Here is a 27,967-nt window from a genome sequence, read left to right as displayed (position 1 = left end):
TAACTGAGAGACACAGAGAGCAGATCTTCCTTCTCCTTTGTGGTGTTGGAGCAGATTAAGCAGCTCAAAATCATTCTTCTAAAAACACATTTATTTCTCCCAAAGGACAAAGGCTCATCTCTTAGCATTATTTACATTATACAGTACAAGTTCAATATCTGTACAATTCCCTAGGATCCCTAAAAAAGAAAGTCACAATGCAAAGTGGTCAAACAACAAAGAGGCAACAAAAGAAACAAACAAAACTGAGAGACAAAAGAGGAGTTTCCTGGCACAAGTTTCACTTTGGGCTTAAAACACCGGGCTAAACCTGTGTCAGGGAAAGACGGAACAAATCTACGGAACAAAATCTATTCATAAAAAATTAAATAACAGGGGAAGTTATGAAATGGCATGATCCAGCTCAGACTCTTCCAAGGCCTACCAATGTGACCACTGAAGTACCATTTATGTACCATTGGACCGTTAAATGAATGTAAACAGCGGAAGAGGACTTCCTCTACTTGTCTTCCAGCCCTGCTGAACAGTGCCAAAGACACTGATGATGGATGGTGTAGTGATGGACACGCCAAGGGTTAAGTGTGTAATCTTGCTTGGTGTTCAAGGAATGTTATAGTGGAATAGATGGTCGAGCCTGTTCAGCGTCACGTCACGGTGGTCCCTGTCTTTTCACCAGAGGGGCAGGAACGACACTCCTCTTAGGGCAAACACGTACCTCCGTCTCAAACAAACACACAATCACCTTCTCACAGATTCACTCTTGTTCTCTCACTCACACAACCAACGTGATGTGTCCTTGTGCACATTTCACACGGTGCAAGCAAGCCCACACATACACCCGATTTTCTTGTTCTTTTTTTTAAGCTTCAGATGAAGATGCTGCACAAGATCCTCAGAGGTTCGTCTCATCCCATGTTGGGTCATTCATGCTCTTTAACACCCTCCTCACAACCTTTTCCAGATCTTTCCGCGCTCTCTGCTCCTCCTCCAGTGACCTTTTCATTTTCTTGTTATCCTGTGAGGTAAAAAAAAGAACGTATCATTCATGTCATTAGCCCAAATGATGGAAAACAACTCAAGGGTCAGACTTCTTATGTGCCAAGAGAACAGAAAACACCCATCTCACAAAAGAGTTAATTCAAGTATAAAGTAAGGAATCTAATCTGTCATCAGCATCTGTCTGTGTGTGAGTGATTTGCATATCTCGAGAACGGTTTACACAATCGACTTCACACTAGGCGCGTGTATTGCTTTGGACCCAGTGGCGGGCATTGTTGATTTTGGTTATACTATATCAGGGGTGGGGAACCCTGCTGCTGGAGGGCCACTGTCCTGCAAGTTCTCTCTGCTCCGACCCACCTGATTCTAATGCTCTGCTCGTTATCAAGCAGCTGAAGCTTGTCAGGGGTTTAATAATCGTTAGACTCAGGTGTGTAAGAGCATGGAGAAACCTAGAACATGCAGGACAGTGGCCCTCTAGGAGCATGGGTTCCCCACCAATGCACTATATCAACACGCCTTACATTTTGGTATGTTTTTTTTCTGGATTTGGGTCCCAATGAATATATCCATATAGGTCATTTGCATTTTTAATCGTCCAAATCTTTTTTTTCACTACTCCTCCCACAAATTTTGAACATGTGCTTGTAGCTATGATGTCTGAGTGGTCCTGAGTCATTTGGCCAATAGGTGGCACTGTAGCACCATCACCGCTATAAAGGAATGAATCCCTTTTTATCAGTGTATAGATGGAAAAACGTATACATTAGATAAATCACACTGTCATGCTTTTATAAAACATCGCATTCATGAACATTCACCTGTTTGAGCTCTTGAACCTCATCCCTCAGGGCATACACCACATCCACCAGGCTCCTTTAAGATAATAAACATTAACAGGTCAGCGATATCAGTGATACCCTCGAGGCTGCTTATTAAAGGATAGGTTCACATTTTTTCAGTTCTATCTTACAACAACATTCGCAAAACAAGGACAGCAGATTTCGTCCCCAACTCTAGCATTTGATTCATATTAAGAATGGATCACTTCCCAGCCAGTATCAATGAGAAGAGTAATAATCAACAAAAAATCAGTCTCGTTGCACATATGGGCATGTGAGTGTTGTTTTAACACTTGAAACAATGTAAGCCTTTGAAAGATATTCAGCACCCCCAGAGCCAGAATGGAATAATCATTGTTTCACATTGTTTCACATTTTCCGCATTTGGCAACAATTCGACTATGAGATTGGCAGTCGAATCAGGCTCCTCGGAGAGAATAGTCGACTATTCGGGGTCACCCCTACATTATACAAAAGTAGCTGAAAAAAACTAAATAAAGACATCCACATCATCATCACCTTCATTAGAATGAGCATGTACTGTAGGTGCTGTCGAAAAATACTCACTAGAGCCCCACATGTATTAATCCGCAGCTGAAAATAGTCCCAAACAAATGCACTATTTACTTCTGTTTGAGACAACAAACAGCGACGGATCTCTGCTCGCTGCAATGACCTTTTTCTGCAGCCAAGAGGCGTGTTCAGGTGTTTCAAGCAGGAAAAAATACTTTGTAAACATACATTTAGGGCGAACTCACACTGTCCATCTGTACCGTGCCCAAACAGGTTTTACAGGTAGAGTCTAGTTGCTTGACCAGTGTGAGTGCAACCGTACCGCGCCTAGTTCCGGCGCGCTTGCCGGCCACGGACCATTTTGGAGAGGTGGGCTTTTATAAAGCATGTTTGCACATGTATGAGCACGAGGCCTACGGCGATTCTGACGTCATTTTATGTGCGCCTGTTCGGACATAGAAAAAAAAACGGACATTTACAATGGCAGCGAAAGGTTTGCGGAGGTGGAGTGTTTACGGCAGATTTTGTCGGATGAAAATATTCAAAAACAGTCGGACAAGACACACAAAAACTCTGAGGTCTATGGAAAGATTTGTAAACAAAGTGACACATCGTGATGACGTCAATCTATGCGCCTGACGTGTTACGTCGTGATGACGTATATGCAGCAAGAAGCATTAGCTCAAGGCCCAGGCAGTGTGAGTACAAACGGGCCTGGGCTGCGGGGGAGGGGGGGCAAATACCCTGAAGCACGGGGCATGGTACGGACGGACAGTGTGAGTGCGCCCTTACAATGTTAATGCAGTGCTTAAGGGCGCACTCACACTATCCACCTAAGAATAAAGGTGAGGTGTTAGAAAGAATGTGTTATCTTACTTTTCTTCTCCTGTACTTTGTCCGTTGCGACTGGGATCCACCAGGACCTTCTTCTCACCGGGGATGATCACATGCAACCCTGTTTCCCTTCGCGGCCCTGTTTCAAGACAGAAGAGCACTCATCGATAGGTACTTTGCCTTGTCTCACCTTGTAATAAGATGAGTCCATACCGAACTTCTTTACTGGAACGAGTGAAAGCATCGAAGAGAACCAAGCATTGACCAAAATTGGTGGTAGTAGTAGTGTGTTAGTCATGCACAGACCAGATATCAGCAAGAGGAAATTGAAAGGAAATGAAAGCCTGGGAAGATATTTGGCAAACAAAAAAACAACAAAAAAAACACGCACATCCACTCATCCATTTATTCACGTCAAGAAATGAGGACCCCAACGCCTTCCCCAAAAGACAACACACGACAAACAACCAGATTTGCTTTTCTCACAAATCACCAGAATGCAAGTGTCTACCAAATGACAGATTTATTTAAAACTCATAATACAGCGTTTTTGGACTTGAACACTTCAGTAAAGTAGAACAAATACACTGAAGGCGCTGTTTGCAGATCAGACATGCTCACATTTGTGAACTGAATACAGCATTAGAGCACACAGAGGACAATATTGGTCACTTTTCACCCTGCCTGTCCCACAGTTTGACTTATATTTTCTTAATCCACAGAATGCACCTGTCACAAAGTATAGCACGATATAAGGACAGTGATATTCTTAGCGCAAATACTCATAGAAGGTAGAATGGATTTTTTTTTCTTGCTCCATGACCGCTCGTATTTACAGAAAAGGAGACTATGTGCTCTTATATTTCAACTCCACTCTGAAAGTATTTTGAGGTTGAACGAGTAGTTCACATACGTAGAAATGTTCCTGTATTATCACGGCCTCTTGTTTCTTTTTTTTTAAATCTTTTTTTTACCCCCAATGCTTTCAAAACACCAAAGGTGAGCATTTACACTACGAATAAGCATTTACTTTACAGTAACACTGAATACTCAAGTCTACCTTTAGGACTATATCATACACACTCTAGGTAGACGACAAAAAGGTACAGAATTTAACAGATTCTCTCCCCCCACCCCCACTGGCCTGTTACATGATTGTGCAAAATAATTCAAACACTTCATGTTATAATTTTCAGTGTAAACTTTGATACAGAGCAATAACATTGTTTAAAAACAAAACAAAAAACAAAATGATTCTTCCAGGGATCATTTTTGTAAACATTGACATAAAGAATAAAATATAAATAAAAAAAACGCCTGTATACAAAATAATGAATACGATAAAGAAATCATTTAAGAAAGTTAATAGTACTGTAACATGGACCAATATATTCCATATGCCACCCACATTGCTTGCTGTAAGAGGAAATAGGCTCTAATGTAAGTGGATGCCAACCTGTACTTTTATACCAACACTGGAAAAATACTTCTTCATAAAAATAGTCATTAATGCAAGAGATAGCATGGGAAACCTCGCAAGCCAGACAACACAAAGGCATGCCTGGCTTATGAGGCTGTAGCATAGGTGCTAGTTGTGTTATGAGACAAGGGATGTCTTTTGTTGACATTACGTTAACCTGGTCAAATTGTGAGTCTGGGAACAGCCACACCTCAAAGGAATAATTCAACATTTTGGGAAATTGGCTTGGCCCTTCCTCCTTGTTGAGCATTCGATGGGAAGATTAATACCACTCTCATGTCTGTACAGTAAATACGAAGCTAGAGCCAGCAGCTGGTTAGCTTGGCGTAAAGACTGGAAGCTTATGAAACGGCTAACCTAGCTAGTTTTAAATAATGAGTAGTTTTCTGTTCTCTTGGAACATATCTATAAGAGTGAAATGTGAAATTAAATACGCTTATTTGCTTTCTTTCCATGAGTAAGACAAGAAAATCTATCTCACGCTTGTGTGTATAGAGCTTCCTAGCTTATCATTAAGACTTATCTCTGTCCAAAGGTTAAAAAAAATCCAAAATCCTCCAGTCTAAGCTAGAATAAGCTAAGCTAAGCTGCTCCTGGCTCCAGCTTCATTTTGAATGGACGGATCTGAGATTGATAAACTATCAATCTTCTCACCTAACTCTCAGAAAGAAGGTAAATTCCCAAAACGTATTCCTTTAACTAGCTGGAGACATTAAACAAAGGCATTTGATTTGTATTACGAGACTGCAGTTGTGGTTAACTACTTTAGGCCGGTATGCAATGCCTGGTTTAAATTGAGCTTTTTATTTTGCTTAAGGTTAAAAACGAAATATAAATTCAACCCTGTAGAACCACTAACGGACAGCAACATTACTGGATGGATCAGGCTTTAAAGGATGATGCTTAGAAGACTACACAATACAGTAAATTATCAAATGAATGCCTTAAAGAGTCAGTTGCCAAAAGTACTAAAAAAAAAACACATTTTCTCACCGAACTCTAGAGATGGTATCTAGTGACGCAGAAAATTGTCGAGATCACTGACTCTTATTATTATCCAGAGTGATGGAGACACTGATTCTGGAAAAGACACACTGGTGTGTTAACGTCATTTTTCAACTTTCTTTCACTTCAATAGTATCAGAGTTGAAGAAGAAGAAATCTCTTGTGAATGGGGAAATAAAACTTATCTGAATTGCTGGATACAACTAGAGTTAACTGTGAAAATGTGTTTTTTGCCATTTGGATAAACTGACCCAATAAAATTCTCCATTCTTGGTCCACTAGCTCTGATGCAGCTGAAGAAAGCTTGACTAGAGAGTGAAGTGTATTTGATAATCGCCTTTCTGTAGCAGCTACTTAAAATATACCAAACGATTACATTTAGCAAGGATTTTTAGTATTTAGTAGCTTTTGGTCATGTGGAGAGTTAAATCTAATCCTGTTTAGGAACATACTGTAGAGTAAAGATTCAAAATGATGAAAACAGTTATGAAGAATTTGGATATTTCATTTGCATGCTGCTATATTATCTGGCAGCAGGGACATGTGTGCCTGAACCTGTGTATGTGTGAATGGCATCTGTGCTATGTTTGAGCATACATACTCTAGAAACACATACTGGAGAGAAGTAGTACATGGTAAATAGAATACACTCGTTCCTGAATTACATCTGAATATCAGACAGGAAATGCTCAGTCCCCATCTCTCCCTTCCTTATCCCTCCCCTTTAATCCACTCCAGCACCCCCCACTCCCTGCTGAAAGTCCGCCACATTTATGGTCAAACAAGGGGAGTGGTCACATTCAAGATAAATTAACAAGAGTTACCAAACACTTACTGCATGACAACTACACAAAGAGAGGAGGCACATAAAAGGGAAAGTGGCAAAGGCAACAGGGAGATGCTTTAAACATCTTAAAACAAATAAATAACCCAAATAAGTTAACAAAAAAAAACAAATATATAATGGAAAATAAATAGATAAATTAAAAAAAATCTAGTTTCCTTTAATACATTGAAGGTAAAAGAGGTAAGCGCGCTGTACTTTACATTACTGTACAGCATGGCAGTGCTGTACGTTCTTTAGTTCTGGTGAGAGATGCAGCTCTTACGCGGCACCGAACCCATCCTGTAACTGTGGGTGGTCCAGATGGAGTCATAGTCAGAGTCCTCCGAAAGGTCAGAGGACAACTCTGGCCGTGACACGCTGCTACGGCGGCCCGGCGAGTCCATACAGGACCGGTCCACATCCGCCAGCACGTGGTTGTGCATCAGGTCAGTGCCCTGCCAGGCTGGTTGGGGGTGAGGTCAAGTTTGGCGGAGACGTTGCGATTGTAGATGGGAGGAAATGGTGGGCGAAAACAGAGGAGAGACGGTGCAGAGGGTAGCATATGCAGCAACGCAACAAATGGTAAATCATAAATAAATAAAAAAACAATGAGAGATGCAGGGTGGGAGAAAATAAAAGCGAGGTATGGAGAAAACAAAAATTGATGAGAAAAAGAAGGAACTCGAGGTAAAACAGCAATGCCACAAAGTGAGGAGTGGAGAAGAGACAGACAGAAGGAGAAGATACTGTTAGAAAGCTCAGTTCAGAATACCAGGGTTAAAGAAAGGCACTGAGTAACAGCAGTACCAACGACAGCAGGATTCAGTATGGACCCCTCTCTTTTTGTGCATGCACATACTGTATATATGAGATTAAAGAGATACGATTGGGTGTGTTCTTACTGGAGTTAAGAGTCTGCCTGGTTTTGGCGCTGGTACAGTATGCTTCAATAACTTTCAGGATCTGGGCATCTTCTTCCAGCGCAGCTGTACCTGAGGAAGAGAGGGTGAAGGGGAAATAATGAATTGGTATGCTCATGTCTGTCTGACCTCTGGTCACCGTTTCCCTCGAACTATACGTTTACACAATTTAAAGTATCTACTAACATTTAAAGTTCCCATCCAGACATGTTTTAAATGTAAAAATACTATTTCTTCCTCTGTGTAACATGGTTTTCCTAGCCTAGCATGACCAGACTAATTAGGGCGATTAATCCCATTTTGAGATAATTGGCATTGGCATATGCCTGTGCTCACGAGGACGATTAACAAAAATAAATAAACAATGAAATAAAATCATATTTTGTCTCTTGCTGGAGTTCAAAACAAACTTTTTACATAAACAGTTAAGTATTTAAACGTACTCTTCCTCAGTGCAAACTCCTCCTCAGACTGTTTCCTCTCAGGCTTACGTTTGGGAAGGAGTTTTTTCACACTCTTAGGACTTTTACTAAGATCCTGAAAAAAAGGGAGACAATTGTATGACAATTAGAAAATCAGCCTAACTAAAACATATTTAGAGTAAACTACATGAAAGCGCAGTCTCTCACCTCCTTGTAGCAGAGGGCTGCAGAGGGTCTTAAAGGGGGTGCAGGCCGCAGGCAGCTCAGGCTCCAGGGTTTGGGGGTGTTGGGTGGTTCCAGTGGGCCCCACATCAAGGTGCTGTGAGATGTTCCATGGGAGGAGGGGTGAGGCAGGGTGTGGTAGGTGGGGGCCACTGTCATGCCTCTTCCCTCAGCATGCCGGGACGGGGTGAGAGGGTGAGAAGGGAGCTGAGAAACAAAACAAAAGGACCCATGTAATGAGCTTTATCACAAAAACAGACACTTTAACTGTAAATGTTTCATTAACACCCAGTAGATGTACCACCATATATCCACTTTTCAGACGGAAACCCTGGGTCGCAGGGGCAGAAAACTAGGCAGGTGTGCAGCCTGAGTTTATCAATTATCAATTGTTTTTTCTGGCAGTTATATACAGTATATATACACGTATATTCACATTGTTTACACCAAATCGGTGCATAAATGAACAGAAAAATCATCTGTATGTAATGGTAAGCCCCTGACCGTGTGGCAGGGAACAGTGAGTGGTTTATGGCTGGGTCCTGTGGCTGCAGTGTGTTTGATCTGTCTGGTTAGGTGCTCCGCCCAGTCCTGCAGGTCCTGCTGGTTGGTGCACAATACCTGGAGACGGTCAAACATTGTGCCTGCAGGGACGGAGACAATGTTGTTAAAGGCATGATGTGTAAATGAATTACATTTTTTTTCTCATCTCATGTAGCCTTACCATTGAGCTCAAAGGCGTGTTTATGGGCTTCACAGTCTTCTAGTTTGTTCACGGTCATACTGGCCAGGGGCAATTTTCCCTGCAGAGGGAAATCCGCACATCGGAATCAAGACGTAGCAAAGAAATTACCTGGTAATCACTATCAAGCAACCAAGTAGGGATGAGTCATGTTTTCCCAGATCCAGTAATCGCATGAATAACTCGAAAAGGGAAATCTATTTTTAGAACGCATCTTCCGTGTCATAACAGCGAGCATTTGCGTCACATCAACGGCCTCTCTCTCCACAGTAAATCTGTTAAATGTGCACTGAATGTGTGGAACAAGATGTAAAATATGTTCCTGAAAAACAGCTACATTTCCCGCGCGCCAGCTGACTCCCAATGTGTCACTTCAAATATGTTTACCCAAAGCTCAGTCCTGACATACACATACACAAAAAAACACAGGCAAGTAGCCCTGCAGTGTGCAGATACACTCATTTCCTCCAGGACTCCTGCAGTCTTACCTAATCTGGTCCTGTTCACCTTCGACAACACATTTATTAAGGTCTCTGTAGTGAAATGAGTATGAGTTGTATAGATAAATTCAGCTCAAAACACCCCACGGCACGCTGCACGCGCTTTGTAAAAAAGAAAAGATTGAGTTTCCTCATTAACCCCTCGAGCCCTCCCTATTACCAAGTACATAACTCTAAGTTTAAACACTAGAGAGGACACTACAGTAAAGACTTAATATCAGACTGATCTGAGAAAATGTTTATTACTGACCTGGAATATGAAGCCACTCATCCTGGGGCTGGCAGACAACATGAGGAGGACGTGAGGGAAGAGCATGAGGTATCGCTCACTCTTCTCCTGACAAGTAAAAACGAGAGAGACACAGAGAGATAATGGGAGAGCATGAATGCAAGAAAATGATAAGGCGTAATCCAGTTTGTATATCAGCACTCTGTTATGTAAACATTTGACTAAAGGCCAGTTCAGATCAAAGATTCACCAGATTTCCACAAAGCCTTTTGAACGTATTCCTGAAAGGTTGTCGTCCCTTTTAGTTCAGTACAGTGAATCTTTGACACAAACTAGTCTATTTTCAACAACGCAAGAAATGCACAAATAAAAAAAAAGCTCTCTTATTAAATAAATTACATTAGAGCATTAAGTTTAAGAGAGGTGCTATTGAATCATAAAGGAGGAAAATCTGGTAAGATGTCTCTTGCGATAAGAGGTGCTCTCTTTTCATAATGAGGAGTAGTTTAGAATGCATTCTCCTAATTAAATTACATTTCATTCATTTGGCAGACGCTTTTGTCCAAAGCTACTGACAATGAGTGCATTCAAACTTGATGGTGCTTTTTGTTGCAATTAAAAGGTTTCTGTCCACTTAAGATGCCACAATTAAAAGATTTATTCTTCTCTTTTCAGTCACAGAAAACTCTGACTGTGGGTTAATTTATTACAAATAAAAGTTCCCTGTGAGAGTAATATGAAAGCTGAAAGATGGTGATGATCCAGGCTTTGCGGTCAAGTAATAAACATGATTTACTAATGATTTCTTTCACTTATGTTAAAGCAGTGGTTAACTGTATATGAAGCTGCCGTAGATGTATGTAGATGTCGTCTTTTTTGATAAACATCTATTCAATGCAATTTAATACTCATGATTATTTTTATGATGAGCAAGAGTTTAACAAGTGGCAAAAGTGCTACAGCAATTTAAATCTACATTAATTATTTAAATGACAATAAGATACGGTAAGTTATACTCAGCAGTGAGAGTAATGAGTTCAGCAAACTTTAGTGTAGCAGCAATATTCCCAGCAGTTTTTAGCAAATGAAGTGCAGACGTAGATGGTGCTGTTACCTCTGAGCCAGGACTCTGGACTAAGACCTGGCTCATGTAGAGCACAGAGCCCAGGGTCTTAATGTCATCCCCCTCCCACAGCCGGATGGACTCTGTGAGAATCTGCAGCTCCAGCTCCTTGCGCTTCCGCACCTCCTGACACTGAGCCTGACACGACGGAAACAAACTTAAAATACCTGCTAATAATTCATTATAGTCTGGTTACAAGCCACATCTGACACAAGAGGAAGAGAGGTCGACTTACAGACAGATTTTTGAAAGACGCCATGCACTTCTGAATGTCTGGCCGGTCAGGATGAATCTCCTGAGAAATACAAAAGGGAACATGTTGGTTATTAGCACGCATCATAACACAAGTGCTCTAGACGGATGTATGTATGCACACCTCCATGTGCCTCTCCAGCTCTTTGAGTAAAGTGGGGTATTTGTCGAGTCTCATGAAGGGTTTACTGAGGCCTGTGGTCAGGGTGAGAATCCCGGGAGTGACTGCACCCCTCCCCTCCATAAACTCCCCCAGCACCTCACTGCAACAGGAAGGAAAGAGAGAGATGGGAAAGTAAATTATTAATTTGACTCCTCATGTAACATACAATAACTTTTCAATTACCATCATAAACAGTAACTTCACAGGGTTCACAACCAACACACCGTTAGCCTCTGTTAGTTCTCCCTTATTGTCTTATTGATGATCAGCAATAAACCTCTTAAGCTCCTATGGAGTGCACAATACAAGTAAAAAAAATTAAATAAACTAAATACCAGATAAAAATAAACCAAAACGAGCAAAATACACAAAATATACAAAATACTTAACATGGGGATTGTGAAGAACGTTGATGGAAGTAAACAAAGTTATAAAGGCAGCTAGATATAAGTCACATTATGGTTTTAAAAATGTGTCAAAAACAATGACAGCGATGTATGAAAAGCAGGAAAACTGAATTGGCAAATAACAGAAACACATTTGCAGTTCAACAGCACCTTAAACTTCATCCCCCAAAATGCTCATAACCTTGAATCAGCACCTCTCTAATAAAAACTGCACATTATAACCTTCCTGGAGGTGGGATTTATTGTCCCGTAAATGGCAACAGTGTTTTTGCCTACTAACACAACAAATAAAACAAAGTTGAAAATTCAGCTTTGCAAATCAGTGTATTATGATTCACAAACGTTAAAAAAATAAAATCCTTAATCGGATCAGAATGACATATAATTCAAAAAGAAACTTTATTCAGATCACCCTCTACCAGCCGAGTTAAAGAGGTCCTCTCAGTTCCTAGGCCTAGTTCCTACTCAGGTTCTAGTAGAGTCCAGTTCTGTGGCAGGTCTCAACAGATGAGGGCAAGAGAAAAAGGGTGTTTTCTGAAGTGAGACGCAGAGTGTAAACTGTAATGTGCAGGGAAATATGACATGTTTTGCTGGATCTTTTCTCTACAGCTAAATCTACTCATGCATGTCAGGTTCCGGTAAGTTTAGCAAGCATCCGTTTCCAATCGGGTTAGAAATGTGGACCTCTGCCTCACTGTACCCACTGTAATTTGCTCTTATCCTGCAAACAAATGTTTCTTTAATTCTCTCTCCTTCATCTGTATTTGAGTGTGTTGATAGTGAAAAGATGGCGCACTTTATGCCCGTAGCAACGACAGCTGCCACAACTAGTTAACAGCAGCTAGCTACAACTGTAAAAAAATTAAATTAAATATTTGCAAAAACCTGTATGCAACAGGAAAATCAAGTTCCTCTTCTTTGTAAACTGCTTCATGAAAACAGGTTGAAAACGCTGTAAAATAAAACTCAATGTAGCTGATGTGTAAACGTACCTGTGCTGGGTGAGCAGATTAACTGCAGAGGGGTGGTTGGAGCAGTAACCAACATAAAGAGCCTTCATCTGTGGCATGAGGTTGAGGAAGAAACCTCCCATCCTTTGCTGGCTCTCTGGAAGCCTGAGGACAAAAATAAGATCACACACATAAGATGCTTGCATGCAAACTGTCATACACTGTAATGCAATATATGATTAATTCCTAGTCTATGGTTTAATCCAACATCCCCGTAGTACAGTCGACCATCACTAGATGTCCCTCTGCCTATTATGAAACAGTGAGGATGCTGCTGCAGTGGGGTTGTGTGTGAGGGGGGCGGGACTAACTTGGTGCACTCCTCTAGCGATTGGACGAGCATCTGCTGGAAGGTGCTGATCTCCTCAAGGTTTCCCAGAATCAGAGCCACGTCTGAGCTGCTCAGTCTGTAGGAAAAAGACAAGATGGGTGAGGAAGCAAAAAGAGCAACAAATTATTCAGTGACATGTAAAAGAAAGTACTCAACCCAGATTTGTTGTTAGGGAAATGTATAAAAAGAAATCAGACTGATCCAGGGTTCCTGTTATGCAACAATCACACATAAATAATCAGCTTTCATTGAGCTTTATGTGCAAATGAGCCGTACTTGTCAATGCTCTGAAGAGGTCGCAGGTAGTTCGTCAGGAGGCTCTGAAGGTCCTTGGAATATTCTGTCTCTGTTTCTAAAATGTTCTGCAAAACCTACAACAGGAACAAAACAACAATTTAAATTTAGAAAGTGGCCCTGTCTCAAGAAGTGGAAGAGGCCTGTTCTTTATTAGGCTTTTTTGTTCTCAGGGATTACAGTTGGATTGTAGTTTATTTGGTGAGTTATTGCCACCAATTCTGAGTTATAAAAACATGTAAATATGTACAAAATTTAAGAGTTTATACATTGCTTTGTGAAAAATATGGGGTAATGCACAATACAGGTCCAGATGTGAGCCACATAACTGCTCCATGTTTTCACTGGATTAACATATTCATTCATGCAGGCATATACTGCATATCTGATAAGAATATAGCTAAATTAAAGTTATGGGTTGCCTGCCGGTAACCAGAGAAGCACTGATCAACTTCTGTGCATGAACAACTTGGATTAAAACATTTAGCATTGTATCTTTCATATCAGAGGAGGGTGAGACTTGCTGAGTAACTGACGATGGCCGTGTTTGCACTTGTCTTTTCAGTGCGACTTCTGTGATCAGACGTGCCAGAGCAGAACTCAACTATGTGCAACCACACTTGACACTTTGATGATGCCTGATCAGATAGTGTGTATAAAAGTTATTTCCTGTGCAATTGGTGCATCCAAATTGGCACTTGAAGCAAGAGAGCGATGTGAAGGGAAAATTATGCAAAGCTATTGTATAAGATAATTTATAACCATTTATCTTTAGCCTTATGTATTGATCATTTTAGGTGCCGTAATGTCCAGACGAGAAACCATCAACCTGACTTTCTGTTTTGCCCTGTCACAGTTCCCAGAGTATGACGTGAGACATCTGATCACGTATGAAATGCCTTAAAACTACATCCTGATTCCAACGACTCTTAGTCAGTCAGTTTGCACACTGATCTGATCCATACTCGAGTGTGACTATCACTTGCTCTCATAATCTTTTATAAAATAACCCTTAAATAAAGATCTTTGTCTACAGTTTATTTCTTCTCACCAGTTTAATTTCCACCACAAGAGGCTTATTTTCTTTATATTCAGTTTATTTCTTAATGGTGGCCGAAGCAGATTGTCGGTTAGGGAGATGACACGAGACCTACGTTTGATTAAATTGTCTAGATTTTGCCCATGTGCTGTCCACACCTCGCTGAGATCCAAACTTAATGTGAGCCAGGCCACTTCGGCATGTGGTGTGGCTGATCGGATCCCACTGGGAGCAAGAGCCGATATGTCATATAGACTTGACAGTAAATGCGTCCTGGCATTATGAGATGATAAAAGTCACATCGAAAAGACGAGTGTAACCACTGCCTACAGCAGCTGCTCACAGTCACCAAATAACCGTAATCATCACACATGTTTTAAAGCAGCCTGCTCCAATAACTGAAATTTATAAGATGTATCCTGCACTGTGTGTGGGGGGGAGAAAGAGATAGAGAAAGAGATGAAAAATGCTGGAAAATAATGAATTCCCTCTGCTTATCATAAAACCGTAATGACAGTTACACACACCACACCTGCCCTCAGCGGCTGTATCACATTTTAGACATTAAGAGGAGAGTAAGTATGTTGATGAGTTGTTTCAAGAGAGCTGCGGTTGAAGATGACAACTCGATTTTATCCTGATACGCCATGTAATTACTTTCAAGCAAACCAAGTGAAAGTCCTCCAATAAACAGAATCCTTAAATTTCAACAGGATGTTAGTGAAGAAAGGACAGAAAGCAAAAAAAGGGAGGATAACAGTGATTTCAAATAACTGCTGAGTTGCGTCCTTACCAAGTTATAATACGTCTTGCTGATGGCAGAGGTGTCAAAGCCTTTGGGTGGGCTCTTAAGAGTGCCAGACTTGGGGGACACTTGTTTGTCTGCAGACATAAGAAATGAATTAGGGCACAAACATATACCTAGAGTTATATCCACTGAGATGTGAAAATAACAGTTTTCAATGAACACTGAGTGGTAAGTGATTTAAGCATGAAATATTGAATATATAAAAAGACTTAATTAAGTGAGTCATTCCCAAATTATCTGTGGATGAGTGCTAATATGGTATTAAATCATTTAAAAACTTGTGCATGAATCACCATTAGAAACAGTGTTTTCAACTTGATGCAAGTCCTTGTAAATTCAGAAACTGAAAATATAATCGGCTGCATAAAAGATGACAAAACGTCTTTAGTGGCTGTCGTTTTACCGCAGTTCTGATGCACAAAACGTCCATATCAGGCATACAACTTGTGTTTACTGTATGTGTATTAGGATTTGCACTTTGCCCAAAACAAATAACAATAACATAATCACACATTGCTTCATCTACACCGTGTTGTCCTCTTTTCCCTTTTGTCACATCTCTGCATTTCATCTATTCCACGTGCAACAGGTGCTCTTAACGCTTATATAAACTGTGTCTTGGTCCCCCACGCTACTTACGCACTCATCGTCTCCCTTTTCATATTTTTGTTTTTATTTTTATTCTTATTGCCTTTTTTTCTTGCTTTTCTCATGTGAGGCTTACGTACTCTATATCGCCTGTTCTTACTGATCTGATATGATCATTAAACAACAAATAACAAATAAATGTCAGTCAAACAGAGGGCAAGATTTCAAGCTGTCACTTCTTGCCACGTGGCACATCAACCTCTTTTAAAAGGCCATGAGAAGCAGGAGATGTGGTGGGGCAGTGTTAGCAAATTTGGCAGATGTAAAAAGAAGATTTTCAATCTTTCAAGCTGCTCTGTGATCGTTTCCCAGACACATGCAGGGAAGGAGGACCTATTTAAAGTCATGTAGTTTGAAACGAATGGCATATGCCTAAATCACTGCATTACTGTATTAATGGTGAAATATCTTAAGGTACCTACCAGAGCCTTTGATCTCCCGGACATAGTTGCTAGGAAACCACCCAGTCCTGCCATTGAACAACCCCTCCCACCAGCCGCCCTCCTCCTGACGAGTCACGCAGAGGATATCACCCTTATTAAAGGAGAGCTCATCCTCGTTGTTCTGCTCGAAGTTGAAACGCGCCCTCACCAGCAGCTGCTGTCCACTGTTTTCTGACATGTCCTGACAAACGAGGGGAAGGGTGTCACCGACGAGGGAGAGAGGCAGACAGACAGAAACAGTCAGATGTTGACCAGTGTCAACGAGAAGAGGTTCCATTCATGCATATTGTGAAACAAACCCAACGATATTGTGTCACATTCATTGCTCATCGTACTCGTTATTTCCATCACTCAGAGATTTCACCATATTGTAACCAAAACTTTCAAAGTACAATTGACTGTGACTGCAGTTTCTGCTGTCATCTTAAAATTTATACCGTAACTGATCAAAATTCACCTTTTTTTTCTGGTAGATTTTACCGTCTAGAACTCACTTTTGACTTGTGACTCAGCACACGTGAATTGGACATCCTAGTGGCCTTAGGGGTTAAGACTCATACCATATAAGAAAGGTCTGGTGGGAAGTCTTTAACTAAGGTGCCACTTCAACAAACATTTGCATTATTCTGTGTAAATTTTATTACACAAAACTTATATTTAATTGTATAAAATATCCTGCAACAAAAACACCCACGCAGATTTGTGACTTTGATTTAAATGTCAATGACTCCGACATTAGTTTTTTTGCACCTGTTAGAACGGGATAACTTACCACTTTATCATGCTACAGGTGTGGTTATATGTCCTATATGACACAGTCTCATCAAGAACTGTAAATTACATCTTCTTACTCACTGCATGGCTATTGCTTTGTATTGCATTATATTTGGCAGGTGTTAATGTTGTGTGTTGTGTGAATCTTTTCAGTGACACAGATCTATTGATATTCCTAAATTGTGCTGTGAGTGAGTATTGTTCTTACCAGACTTCGAAACTGGTTCTGCAGCAGCTTGGAGGAACGGCTCAGTGAAGCCTGAGAGGACAGCGACTCAAACGACTTGATGCGATGAGCTGATGAGTGTCGGGCGCACACTGAGTCACTGCCCACGCCAATATCTGATAAGAAAGGGTGAAAAATAAATACACCAGACCTGGAATCTGCAGTCAACACCTACACACTCTTGACTACTCGTCTGTCTTTCATAAAAACACACCCACACATCATGTAACACACACATTGCACATATTTTGACTCACCTGCAGTCACCTTATTCAGAGAAACCAGACTGCTCAGCACCTTTGAGAAGTTGAGTCCCAGCAGCAGGTCACTGGCCTCAAACGGCTGTGAGTAAGAGAGAGGGAGGACACGAACAACAGGAGCGTGAGAGTCATCAGCAAGTGCATTTCCTTCTTTTAAGATAATCGCTAATTCCAGCACAGCAGGGCCATGTCATCACTTAGCCACACTGCCAACACTGAGGAGTCAATCGATAACTCCTGTTATCTTCAGTAGAAGTAGTGGGCAAAACACACAAGCTCAGCAGACACAGATATATCTGCGGCAGCTACAATCAGACCCTATTTACAGCGTTTATGTGCAGTATGTTCCCTTCATGAGGAGCAAGAGCATTGTGTGAATATAGGGCTAATTTGCAAATTGCAATCCAATAACAATGTGGCTAAATCAAGACAATGAGAACTCCCAATACCACGTGCAAATGCAAATCTGATGTTAGTATCCAGACATTGAACATAGAAACTGAATGCAATTCAACACCAAGTGTAAATCAAGGTTTGCATTCATTTTTTTTAAATTATTAATTAATCTCTATTATTTGTTTGATTAGTCTATTGTTGTCTAAAACATATAAAAAAACCACTAGTGAGTTTATTTGAATAGACATTCCTGTCACTGGTGCACTAAAAGTGTATTAATCCGCAGCTGAATACAGTTCCCTGAATAATGAACCTCCATATTTTTTGTACCAAACAAAACATGTCTGAAGCACCAAGTAGCAAAAGCTGTCAAGTGCCGCAACTTGGCATCAAATATCTGAGACAAATATCTGAGTTCTTGACTTGAATGAAGACTTTGCAGATTTTCTACAACTGAATCAGAGCTTTTAGAAACATCGTGATTTTCCTACGTCTTGGATGTTGACGCACAAGCAATTTACAAGACATAAACTGGTATTTACTATAACATGAAAAGGGTATGGGTGTCACAGAAAGGGTAGGGAAGTTAGAAAGTATTGAGGAACAGACTAATCCATTATTGGCTTTTATTTAATCAGCTGGATTTTTCAAAAATGGAAATATGTAGAATAATATCAGCCTTCTCCCTTGACTGCAGTAAAAATGCAAGAACCTACTGTGTCACTGTCAGGGTTACTATGAATGCCAGTGATTGTATCTCTGTTGATGACTGTAGTTCTTTTCCTGTGTAATGGCTTCATGCGATCAGTTACTCTCGCTTCAGTCATACTGAGGGCGAGCGAGTGACTGTGAGATATGAGTCTCTTTCATCTTCCGCTCTGATTGCAGATATGCCCAACGGGAATATGTGGATGATGCTGATGTCGCGATGTGTGTATTTGCGTGTGTGTGTGTGTCTGTGTTTGTGTGTAAGTGACTGAAAGACTTCCCTGAAGAGCATTCATGTGAAAGCACCCGTCAACACTGAGACTGAAATGACAACTAACGTTCAGTATTTGTACGTCATTTTTCTCTTCCATGATAACTGCAAAGGTTTGATTCTTCCTCCATCTTAAAAATCATTTCAACAGATTCTCCATTGGAAAAAAACAGACGGTTAACAGTCGTCAGGGTGATGCGTAATGAATGACGTAAATCAAACATTCAGGCCTGGAGAAAATGAACGTGACAGGCTTCGACATGTCCGCTAGGCCTCAGCATCACAGTCAGGTAATGATCCCTCAGAGAAGGCTGAGACAATAACGCAACACCCCTCTGTGACTCAACAACGTAGTGCGACAACTGCTCCCACACGTGTCACGACTGGGGAAATGAGTGTTTACCTGCACAGGGAATTACAACCAACAGCTTTGTGTACACTAGCTAATAGGATATGGTTACATATCAGACTTCTTAGTAAGATTACGTAAATATACTAAATTATATTGAAATATTAATGCCTCTGAGTACTCAAGTAAGGTACAATTGTCTACAGTGAGGGAGGTAAGAATACTTATGGTATGCATTTAAACAATGACACCAGATTTAAATAAAACAATGGATTTAAAAGGGACAGTCCACCCCAAAATCAAAAATATATCTTGTAACTCGTACATGTAGTGCTATTTATCAGTCTAGATTGTTTTGCTGTGAGTTGCCCAGTGTTGGAGATATATTGTCCGCAGAGATGTCGCCTTCTCTCAAATACAATGGCACTACAACCGCCAGCCGTATCACCACACAGGAGGAAGCGCACTCGGGGATGAGAGGCTCGTGCTCATGACAGCGTGAGATGTAAACATCAATGACGTCCTCCTCGGCTGAGCTGAACATTAGCTAGCTTGCTTATCAAACTTTAGGTTGCATGCCTCTCGTCCTTGAGTAGATGCACGCTTCGTTCTGCTTGGTGATACGGTTGGTGGGTGTAGTTCAGTAGAAAGAAAATCTTATGAAGCTGCTCACATTATCTTTAGTAACCAGGTCAAGCTTTCTGGAAAGAGACATTTTCAAATGTATTTGTTGGTGCTTTAAGCCAAGTACAATCTAGTTTCATTATATTCTAGAGCAGGCAAACTCTACGGTCGATATCTCCCAACAGTGGGGAACTCACCAAAACAATCTAGATTGATAAATGGCACGACAGGGAAGAGAACGAATGAGTATTTTTAATGTTGGGGTGAACTGTCTCTTTAAAGTGCTGACTTTAATGATGACTCAGTGGGTTCAAATCCATGTAGGGTTGACAGCAATGGACTCATTGTCCCGATTTAAGGACAATGATCCTAAACATACAGACAAGGGAGCCAAGTATCTCTTTTTAAAGCCAAACAGACAGTGGGATATTCTTTACCAGCCAAGTAAGTCAGCTGACCCCAATCTGAGTGATCATGTGTTTCAGCTCCTGAAGGCAAGCGAGAAGTGAAGATTGTAGCCTGACAGATACTGGATTTTTGTGGCCAGTACAGATATTTAAGGATTTACTGAATATGATTTGATGCATTGATCCAGCCAATTATCGGAGTGTCTCTGGTGAAGATGGCTGCAGTACAGACCCTCTGCTAATGTGGAATGATTTGCAACCAAATATAAATATTCCTTAATAATTTTATTTTACTTTTGATGTGCTCAAAGTCTGTGATAATTAAAAAAAGGCTATGATATAGCCTCAAATTAAAGTTCAAAAACTCAGAACTTTGACCTCGTGGTCATTCTGATTCCAGCGTCTCAGATGTTAAGATAAGTTGTTTTTCTGTGTTAAACTTTATTTCAAATTGAAAAATCTATAGATTTTGTCCTGTTGGTGCGACTAACCAACACATCTGAAGATTACACATTGCACTCTGAAAATTATGATGGGCATTTTCTCTATTTAACACAATAACATTGTCAGGATGATTGCAGTGAATTCAAAGTCCCCCATTAGTGGAGACAGATGGATCTGTGATTATTCTCAGGGTAGAAACGGAGTAAGGTTACTATTCCAGAGGGACCAGTAGGGTCATGGGAACTCTAATGATCACTTCCTGTGGTCAAAGACATTAGGGGTTAAGGGTCAGTAACAGCAGCTGCCTCAGTGTGAGACGTGGTCTTGAGTGTCTAATCTGCAAGAGGTATCCAAATTAGATCTAAAAGAGATCAATCCTGTTGAAATATCCACACTAGAGTCAAAAACACATCAAGGCTATCGCTGTTGATGTTCAGCCAAACACCCAGCTTAAGAGGTAGGTCAGGACTGCGAAAGCACAGCGTCTATCTGGTCCGTGTTTCTCATGTAAGCGGCCGCTGCACTAAGCTGCAGCTACCTGGGGTCAGAGCCAGCAGTGCTCGGGGCTCTGGAGAAGATCCATCTTTGCTCCACAGATGGTGAGAGGGACGACTGCCATGTCCCAAACTACTGTAATCCTGCTCTGTCCAGTTCACCGGGAAAAAAAAGTCACATGTATTTTAAACACACTCTTGCACGCAGAGTAGGAAAAAAAAGGATAGGAAAATGGTGACATACAGAGCACCGTATCACCGCCAGTAAAGGCACAAGTCAGCATGGCATAAAGGTGAATTATGATTAAGGAATTTGAATATTTGTTTCCAATAAAAGTGCAGATTATCGCTCAACACTGCCAGAACGTGCCAGCGCAGTGAGCCAAAACAGACACAGACCTTTTCCGATTAAAATCATGACAGATGTCTTTTGCTTGCCTTACATTTCAGCTGTCTGTAACTACTAAAGGGCATGTTTCACACACTTAATATGACAGCGCTCTTGTCTCACTCCATCTCCACCACTTGTTCAGTGGCTGCAGACTCAGTAGGCGGAGGCAACGCTGGGGAACACTGAGTTGTATTGTCAAACCAGGGTGGTTCAATGACCCTTCTATGCACTGACTCAACACACAAGCCTTAGACAGCACGCCGTCCTCCATTTGCTTAAGATTATGGAGGTATTCTCACCAGCCATAATAACATACCCACATATATCTATATAGCTCTGTTAAGGGTGAGGCACTTGATCTGAGGACATGTTTAGACTTTACACCCTATAATAATAATCATAATAAGGCTGCAATTACCATGTCAGAACAAGACCTGCTCACATAACCATGGCTCTGCATCGATCATAGCTACAGCAATTTGTTCTTGCATGAAAAAAAAACTACATACAACAACAAGGGCTAGTGTGAACCGGTGGTGAAGCCACGCATGAGCCCGAGGACAAAGCTCTGCATTAATTAAGAGAGCGTAAACATCACACACATACACACAGACATACACTAATATGAGCAGGCTACAATGTAACGATGGTTTGATCAGTTTAGAGTTATTTGAGGTTGTCAGTGTGTCGGGATTGAAGCAAATGTGCCTCAGTCGGACGATGGGTGATTGTTCTCGGCTTGTAGCTCAGTCCTCCTCCCCTCTGTCCGTCCACTCCGTGAACCCATTGTTTATTGTCACCTTTAAACAACGCAATTTCTCGGGTGTTGCAGTGATATGCGGACGGGAGTGCGGTACATACACAACAACATACGCCCAAGTCTAGTGGAGATATAGGAGGCTTACCTCGACGCGAAACGATGTGCAGCCCTTCAGAAACTCCTTTATGTTGCTCAGGCACTCGCCGTCGTTCTTCGGTTCTTGGTAAATCTGGGAAAGACGGAAACGCTCGTTAGGAAATACACTTCCAGTTCCCGGGGCTTTTCTTGTGTTTTCACGCGGCGGTTTTCAGTGAGTTTATCGGCCTTAAACATGTATCTTCCTCTGTGTCGACACGCATTCTCTAGTTAGTGTGTGTGTGTGTCTGTGGTTGTGTGTGTGTGTGTGTGTGTGTGTTCGCAGCGGGCCTGACACTCTCCGGGGAGGCTGGACGCTGATCCCGCAGCGGGGAAGTGGAGGAGGTGGTGGTGTGTTGGGTCGAGGGAAATGACGTTGACAAATAGGGATCCCCCACTGATGTTGGTGTGGCCTATGGCCAGGGGCGAATCTAGAGTCTTTCGGGGCCATAGGCAAAAATTCACAGGGGGCCCCTCGAACCAGTGTTCATCTCCCCGAAAAATTGCAAGATGTAAAACATTTACTTAACACGTTTAAAAAGTGCACAGTTATAGTTATTCTCATAGTTATTTTTAAAATATTCATTCAAACATATTAAAATGAAGAACAATAAATACATTTAAAAACAAACAATAACAACTTGGGTGGAGTCAGGTGAGGCCCCCTTAGGGAGGTCAGGTGTCCTACTGTCACTGAAAACTTTGCTCATTGTCACTGCTGTAGTTTGTCAGCCCTCTGGGGGCCCCCTACACGCTTGGGGGCCCCTGCCTTAAGCTGTAATAACACTGCATGCAATAAACATGATGAAATTGCAAGAAAGGCGAGTAACTAGCTTCTTGATCATATTTGGATCCTATTTGGAGCATCGTGCCAATCATGAGTTAGGAGCGTCGGGTTAGGTAGCAGCCGAACTGCCTCGTCTATGATTTTTTTAAATAATTGCTTTATTGGACTAATCTGAGGAGAAGACTATGCCATAAACAGAAATATCATAGGCCTATATGGTGTAGATAGAGTAGCCATAGGTAACCAATGTCTACAAAGTTGCACAAAGTAAAGAAAAAAAAGACTCCATTTGTTGCAGTGCACATGTCTCCTCCACTCGCTCGCATCACAACGGGCCTGCTGCTGTGCTGTGCAGCTGAAGTGCAACATGGAGCTTGAAGATGTAAAGGATAAAATAAAAACAGGAGAATTAACTTTTATCAAGTCTGGAGGAAAGTCTGAGGTACGGAAACATTTCAAACAAGTCCTGGGCAGTGACAAGACATGTGTCGGCTTTGTCCAGTGCATTAAGTGCAGTTCACGTTTCTTTATTCAGATCCTTTTGTGATCAATTTCATTCTGAATAATTCCATTTTGTAGTTCAAACAACCTCAGATTTTTATTTGAGAACGTCAGATATAAAAGCCCATTTATTTAAGAAATTGTCGGGTTGAAATCGGGCTCGGGCTCATAATTACTGTTAATGTGTTGGGCGGTTAAAGCTCTAGTTGTAGCGAGATAAGGCTGTCAGTGATTTAACCTCCGTATCTGTAGAGGGTGTGACCTGCCTCTGCGGCTCACCTGCAGATCAGACCGGGGTAGGCCCATGGGAATAGGCTTCACTCTGCAATGACGGCTTTAAATATCGATCGATTTTCCCATTTATTGCTTCCCGGGTAACGCTAGTAAAGTGAGGAACGCTCCTTCCGCGTTCAAATCGGGTCTGTATATTGACTTTGTATGTTATCGTGCTGCTTCTATAGCGTCCATCAGTTACACCTCTGCCTATGGGTTTCTTTTATAATAACCCACTTCAACAAAGACCCAAATAAAACCCCACGGATATAAGGGGTGGATAAAATATTAGAACAATGTGTCTATTTAGCCTTTTACGGGCAATCTGGCTATTTACACCTGACCCCTCATCCACCACCTCAAACAGCGACAAAGTGTGGTGTTGTGCTAGTTGACTGTGGGTGGGTTAAGCATTGGATTTGCACCCAGGAGACCAGGGTTTGAATTACGCAACAAAACTACTTGGTTAGGTTTAGTCAACAAAAAGTGGTGAAAATAGCATCCCAGGTACAAAAAGCATACATTGATATTAGTACCAGGGTGTAAACAGCCTTTGCCTTATTAGAAACACCTCTGATTATAGACCTTCTCAGTGGAATTCCATTGCTAGGCAACAGCCTGGGTCCTTGAAATCCTGTCAGTTAATGTTAAGTAGTCAAGTACTGTGAGTACACTTTTCAGGTACATGGGTATTTCCATTTTCTGCAATATTATACTTCAACTCCTCTACAAAACAGATGCAAATATCGCTCTTAAATTATTATGGCTTTAGATAAACCTTTATTGACCCCTGGGGAAATTCACAAGCTACCCAGCAGTAAAGTATTTAAAGTAGGTGAAATTACAGTAGCTCCACCTTTAGCAGCTTACAATATTAATGTTGTGGACACATTAATGCATCAATAAATACAATAAGAACATTATCAAGTCAACACATTTTTTAAGTTTTTTTCATATTTCCCAATTTACCTAGCGCTACTGAGAAGTGCTTGTTGTCTCACTGTGTCCAGAGGAGAGATCATTCTAGGAAGTGTGCACGTGACATTCAGCGATTAAAGGCAATAAAAGGCGTATGTTGTTAAAAAGAATGGCCATCCTTTAGTGAAAATCGAAGAATACAGGTGGAAGTGAGGCAATACATAATGCCTCAGGCCTTTCATCATCATACTAGGTCGAACCTAAAAGGTGAAGTGTTCTTTTTGTTTGACGAAATCAATCAGAATTGATTAATCTCTTTAATTTTTGTGTTTTTATCTTGTTTTTTCCGTCACAGTAGGTTGAGTGTTTGAAAAGTGAAGGAGGCACAGAGGCGTGTTAAACATAACTGGTGGTATATATCAACTCTGGCCTATAGCTCTGATAGTAACTTGACATCTGACCCAGCTGTGGCTCACATCTCCCATGTTCTTCTGACCCGCATACAGTGCTGCTCAGCCAAAACAGAACCGGATGAGGGCCACACCTGGGCCAGACAGTGGCACCACAATAAGACTCGCAGACTACGAGTAGCCCTGGGATTTTAGATCATTACTATAGAAGCTAAACATAAAGTGGGAAGCATGGCATGGGGAAAATGTGAACACAAAAGATAAATCTGCCAATATTAGTTTCTCCTAGATATATATTGTATCGGCGCATATGTCGGCTGATAAGTAACAAGAAATGTCCTTTCAGACTAGGGGTGATTGAAACCTGCTCACAGTTTGGTTTGAAGTGCGTCTTTTGGGTCAAGGTTTCGTTTCGGGTTGTTTTGCACATTGGGGAGATGAAAATACCATTTACGATGTTCTCTCTGTAGGTTATCATTTGCAAGAACAATGTTTTTCATCAATCCAGAGATTTGATAATATACAAAACGGGGTAGCTGTATCTCAGGAGGTAGAGCCGGTCATCCTCTCATCAGAAGATCAGTGGTTTGATTCCTCTAGTTTGCATGTCGAAGACACTGAACCCCAAATCACTAAAGGTGTGATTGTGCATCCGAATGGTTGGATCAGATCCTGATGAGCAGGTGGCACTTTGCATGGCTTAAAAGATCATGGTGCATCTTCAAACGTTACATTATGGGCTCCACTGATCTCCTCTCCTTGCCTCTTAGGGAAAATGAAAGGGAGAATCCTGCGTGCAACACACACAACCTCACAACTGTGCTGCTTTTCCTCATGGAACCTAAACAATGCAGCTCACGTGTGCAAACCAGGCCGCGGTTTGTGAAGAAAAGGGTTCAGTTTTGCGTTCCTCCTGCAGGTTAATTTAGAAAGTGTCACCATTACATAGCCTGCTCACCAGAGGGCACTGGTGAGTTAATTTCTCAACTATAAATGTCAGTACATACATTACTCACAACTGAAGTGATAAAAAGAATGGGATCCTTAGTAAAAGGGTGCACGTTATATGGATTTTTTACACTCTCAAATATCAACATCTGTGTCAACATCAAAAATTATGCCTGACTGAATGAATATTACTGTAGTATACTATAAATAGCTCACTTTGTTTATATATACAGTACACACATATATATATAATAACGGTTTAGTCTGTTTAGATCTATTGGAAACATTTTTTAACTCTGTTGAAGTGGCCTCTGCTCTGAATAGATAAGAGATACGATAAGAGTTACAATTCAATTCAATTTTCACAGACAGCTATCTTCTCTGACCACAGATTTAGATTAAGTAACTCATGTTTGCTATGTCATATTCATTTAGATTAATCTATTGTAGAAATAGTTAGTTTGATAACATGAACACATTGTTGTGTGGCAGGACAGGGGGATAAAATAGCATGTCAGTTTTCCAAATCTCGTAAAACCTTTGCTACAGTTGTGTGTCAATAAAACCCAGGTGAGATGGCAGCAGATTTATTTAAATATTGGCTGATCATTCACCCATCAGGACAAGTTGTTTTCCTCTTCTCAAGTATGGAAATAATTTCAAATACAGTGTTTTACATGGACTGGCTTTTAGCCTATACACCGAACCTCCCATGTGTGCAAAATAGTGAAACATAATGTTAGTCTCAGAAATGTAACAACACCACATCCTCACGTGTGAGAGGGTGAAATGGAGGAGCGTGTTTTACAAGTTAACCTGCGCATTTCTCTCTCTTGTGTATAGGAGGAGCAGACGGCCTCTTTTCAGGAAAACATTGCCGCCTAGGTATAGCTGTGCAAACTGTCTGACGCTTTACATTGACAGACACAAACACTGCGCTGTTTCTTTAAATGGGGAGAGGGTCCATCTCTGTCTGTGCGCCTTTGCAGTCAATGGCGGCCCACTCTTATTGCTGCTGTGGTCTGTGCTGCTGGTCATCCCTGGCTGATCATACTGTGTGTGTGTGTGTGTGTGTGTGTGTGTGTGTGTGTGTGTGTGTGTGTCAAAATACATCACATCTCCATGGATTAAAGAGGAATTAAAAACGGGGGCTTCACACGTTTAAACCTGCATTCAAATCTTATTAAACGAGGCCTTTATAATTAAGACCATAGTGGATCTAATAGCTCCTGATAAATGTGTCCAGTCAATTGTTATTTTTGCTGAAGCAGATCGATCCGCGGTGGAAACAGCGGCCCTCCCTCTCTGTATGGTGCACACACGCTGACATACATGCATGCAGCCATATAACGTGCTGTTTTCGCAGACAATAACCCGGGCTGCCGTGACCTACAAAAGAAATCGCCTCATGGACCACTGGGCAGAAAGAGAAGCCAGACAACAACCCCGCGTCCGTTTCACGGATCTGGGCAGCACACAGACACGCCGATGGGGCGGGCGGTTATGCAGAGGGGAGCTGTGTGTTTGTGTGTGTGTGTGTGTGTGTGTGTGTGTGTGTGTGTGTGTGTGTGTGTGTGTGTGTGTGTGCGTGTGTGTGTTGTCCTTACTTTCTCCGTGCACCCTGGGCTGAGCCGCTCCAGCAGCCTACACAGCACCACCCCATCTTTCAGGGAGGTCTGCAGAAACGCTTCAGGATCCGAGATGGTCTTCTTCGGCGACTCCAGCACCCCGAGCGTAATCAACCATGTAACCGTCTGTTCCGCCGAATTCATGTCCAGTCACAACAGATCCTATTCAACAAAAACAGCGACTGTGTTGTGTTCGGGGTATCTGAACAGC

General features: G+C 41.4%; 1 protein-coding gene across 1 annotated transcript; it reads right to left on the bottom strand.

The window, feature by feature from the left end:
- Positions 1-3: 3 nt before the first annotated feature.
- arhgef7a (Rho guanine nucleotide exchange factor (GEF) 7a) lies at positions 4-27,900 on the bottom strand (the record flags this gene model as incomplete). Its single annotated transcript, XM_083921488.1, has 21 exons — positions 4-1,015; positions 1,821-1,875; positions 3,231-3,327; positions 7,402-7,491; positions 7,863-7,956; positions 8,049-8,270; positions 8,568-8,707; positions 8,788-8,866; positions 9,556-9,642; positions 10,649-10,795; positions 10,893-10,952; positions 11,034-11,172; positions 12,472-12,594; positions 12,801-12,896; positions 13,097-13,191; positions 14,947-15,035; positions 16,032-16,233; positions 17,035-17,168; positions 17,310-17,394; positions 22,302-22,385; positions 27,736-27,900. 21 exons carry the CDS (start codon positions 27,898-27,900, stop codon positions 893-895), a joined length of 2,406 nt encoding a protein of 801 aa, XP_083777614.1. The 3' UTR covers positions 4-892.
- Positions 27,901-27,967: the final 67 nt, after the last annotated feature.

The sequence above is a fragment of the Echiichthys vipera genome (genome assembly GCF_963691815.1).
Source record: "Echiichthys vipera genome assembly, chromosome: 10".
Lineage (NCBI taxonomy): Eukaryota > Metazoa > Chordata > Actinopteri > Perciformes > Trachinidae > Echiichthys > Echiichthys vipera.
Note: the sequence above shows the minus strand (reverse complement) of the source record. Positions and strands in the feature narration are given on the sequence as shown.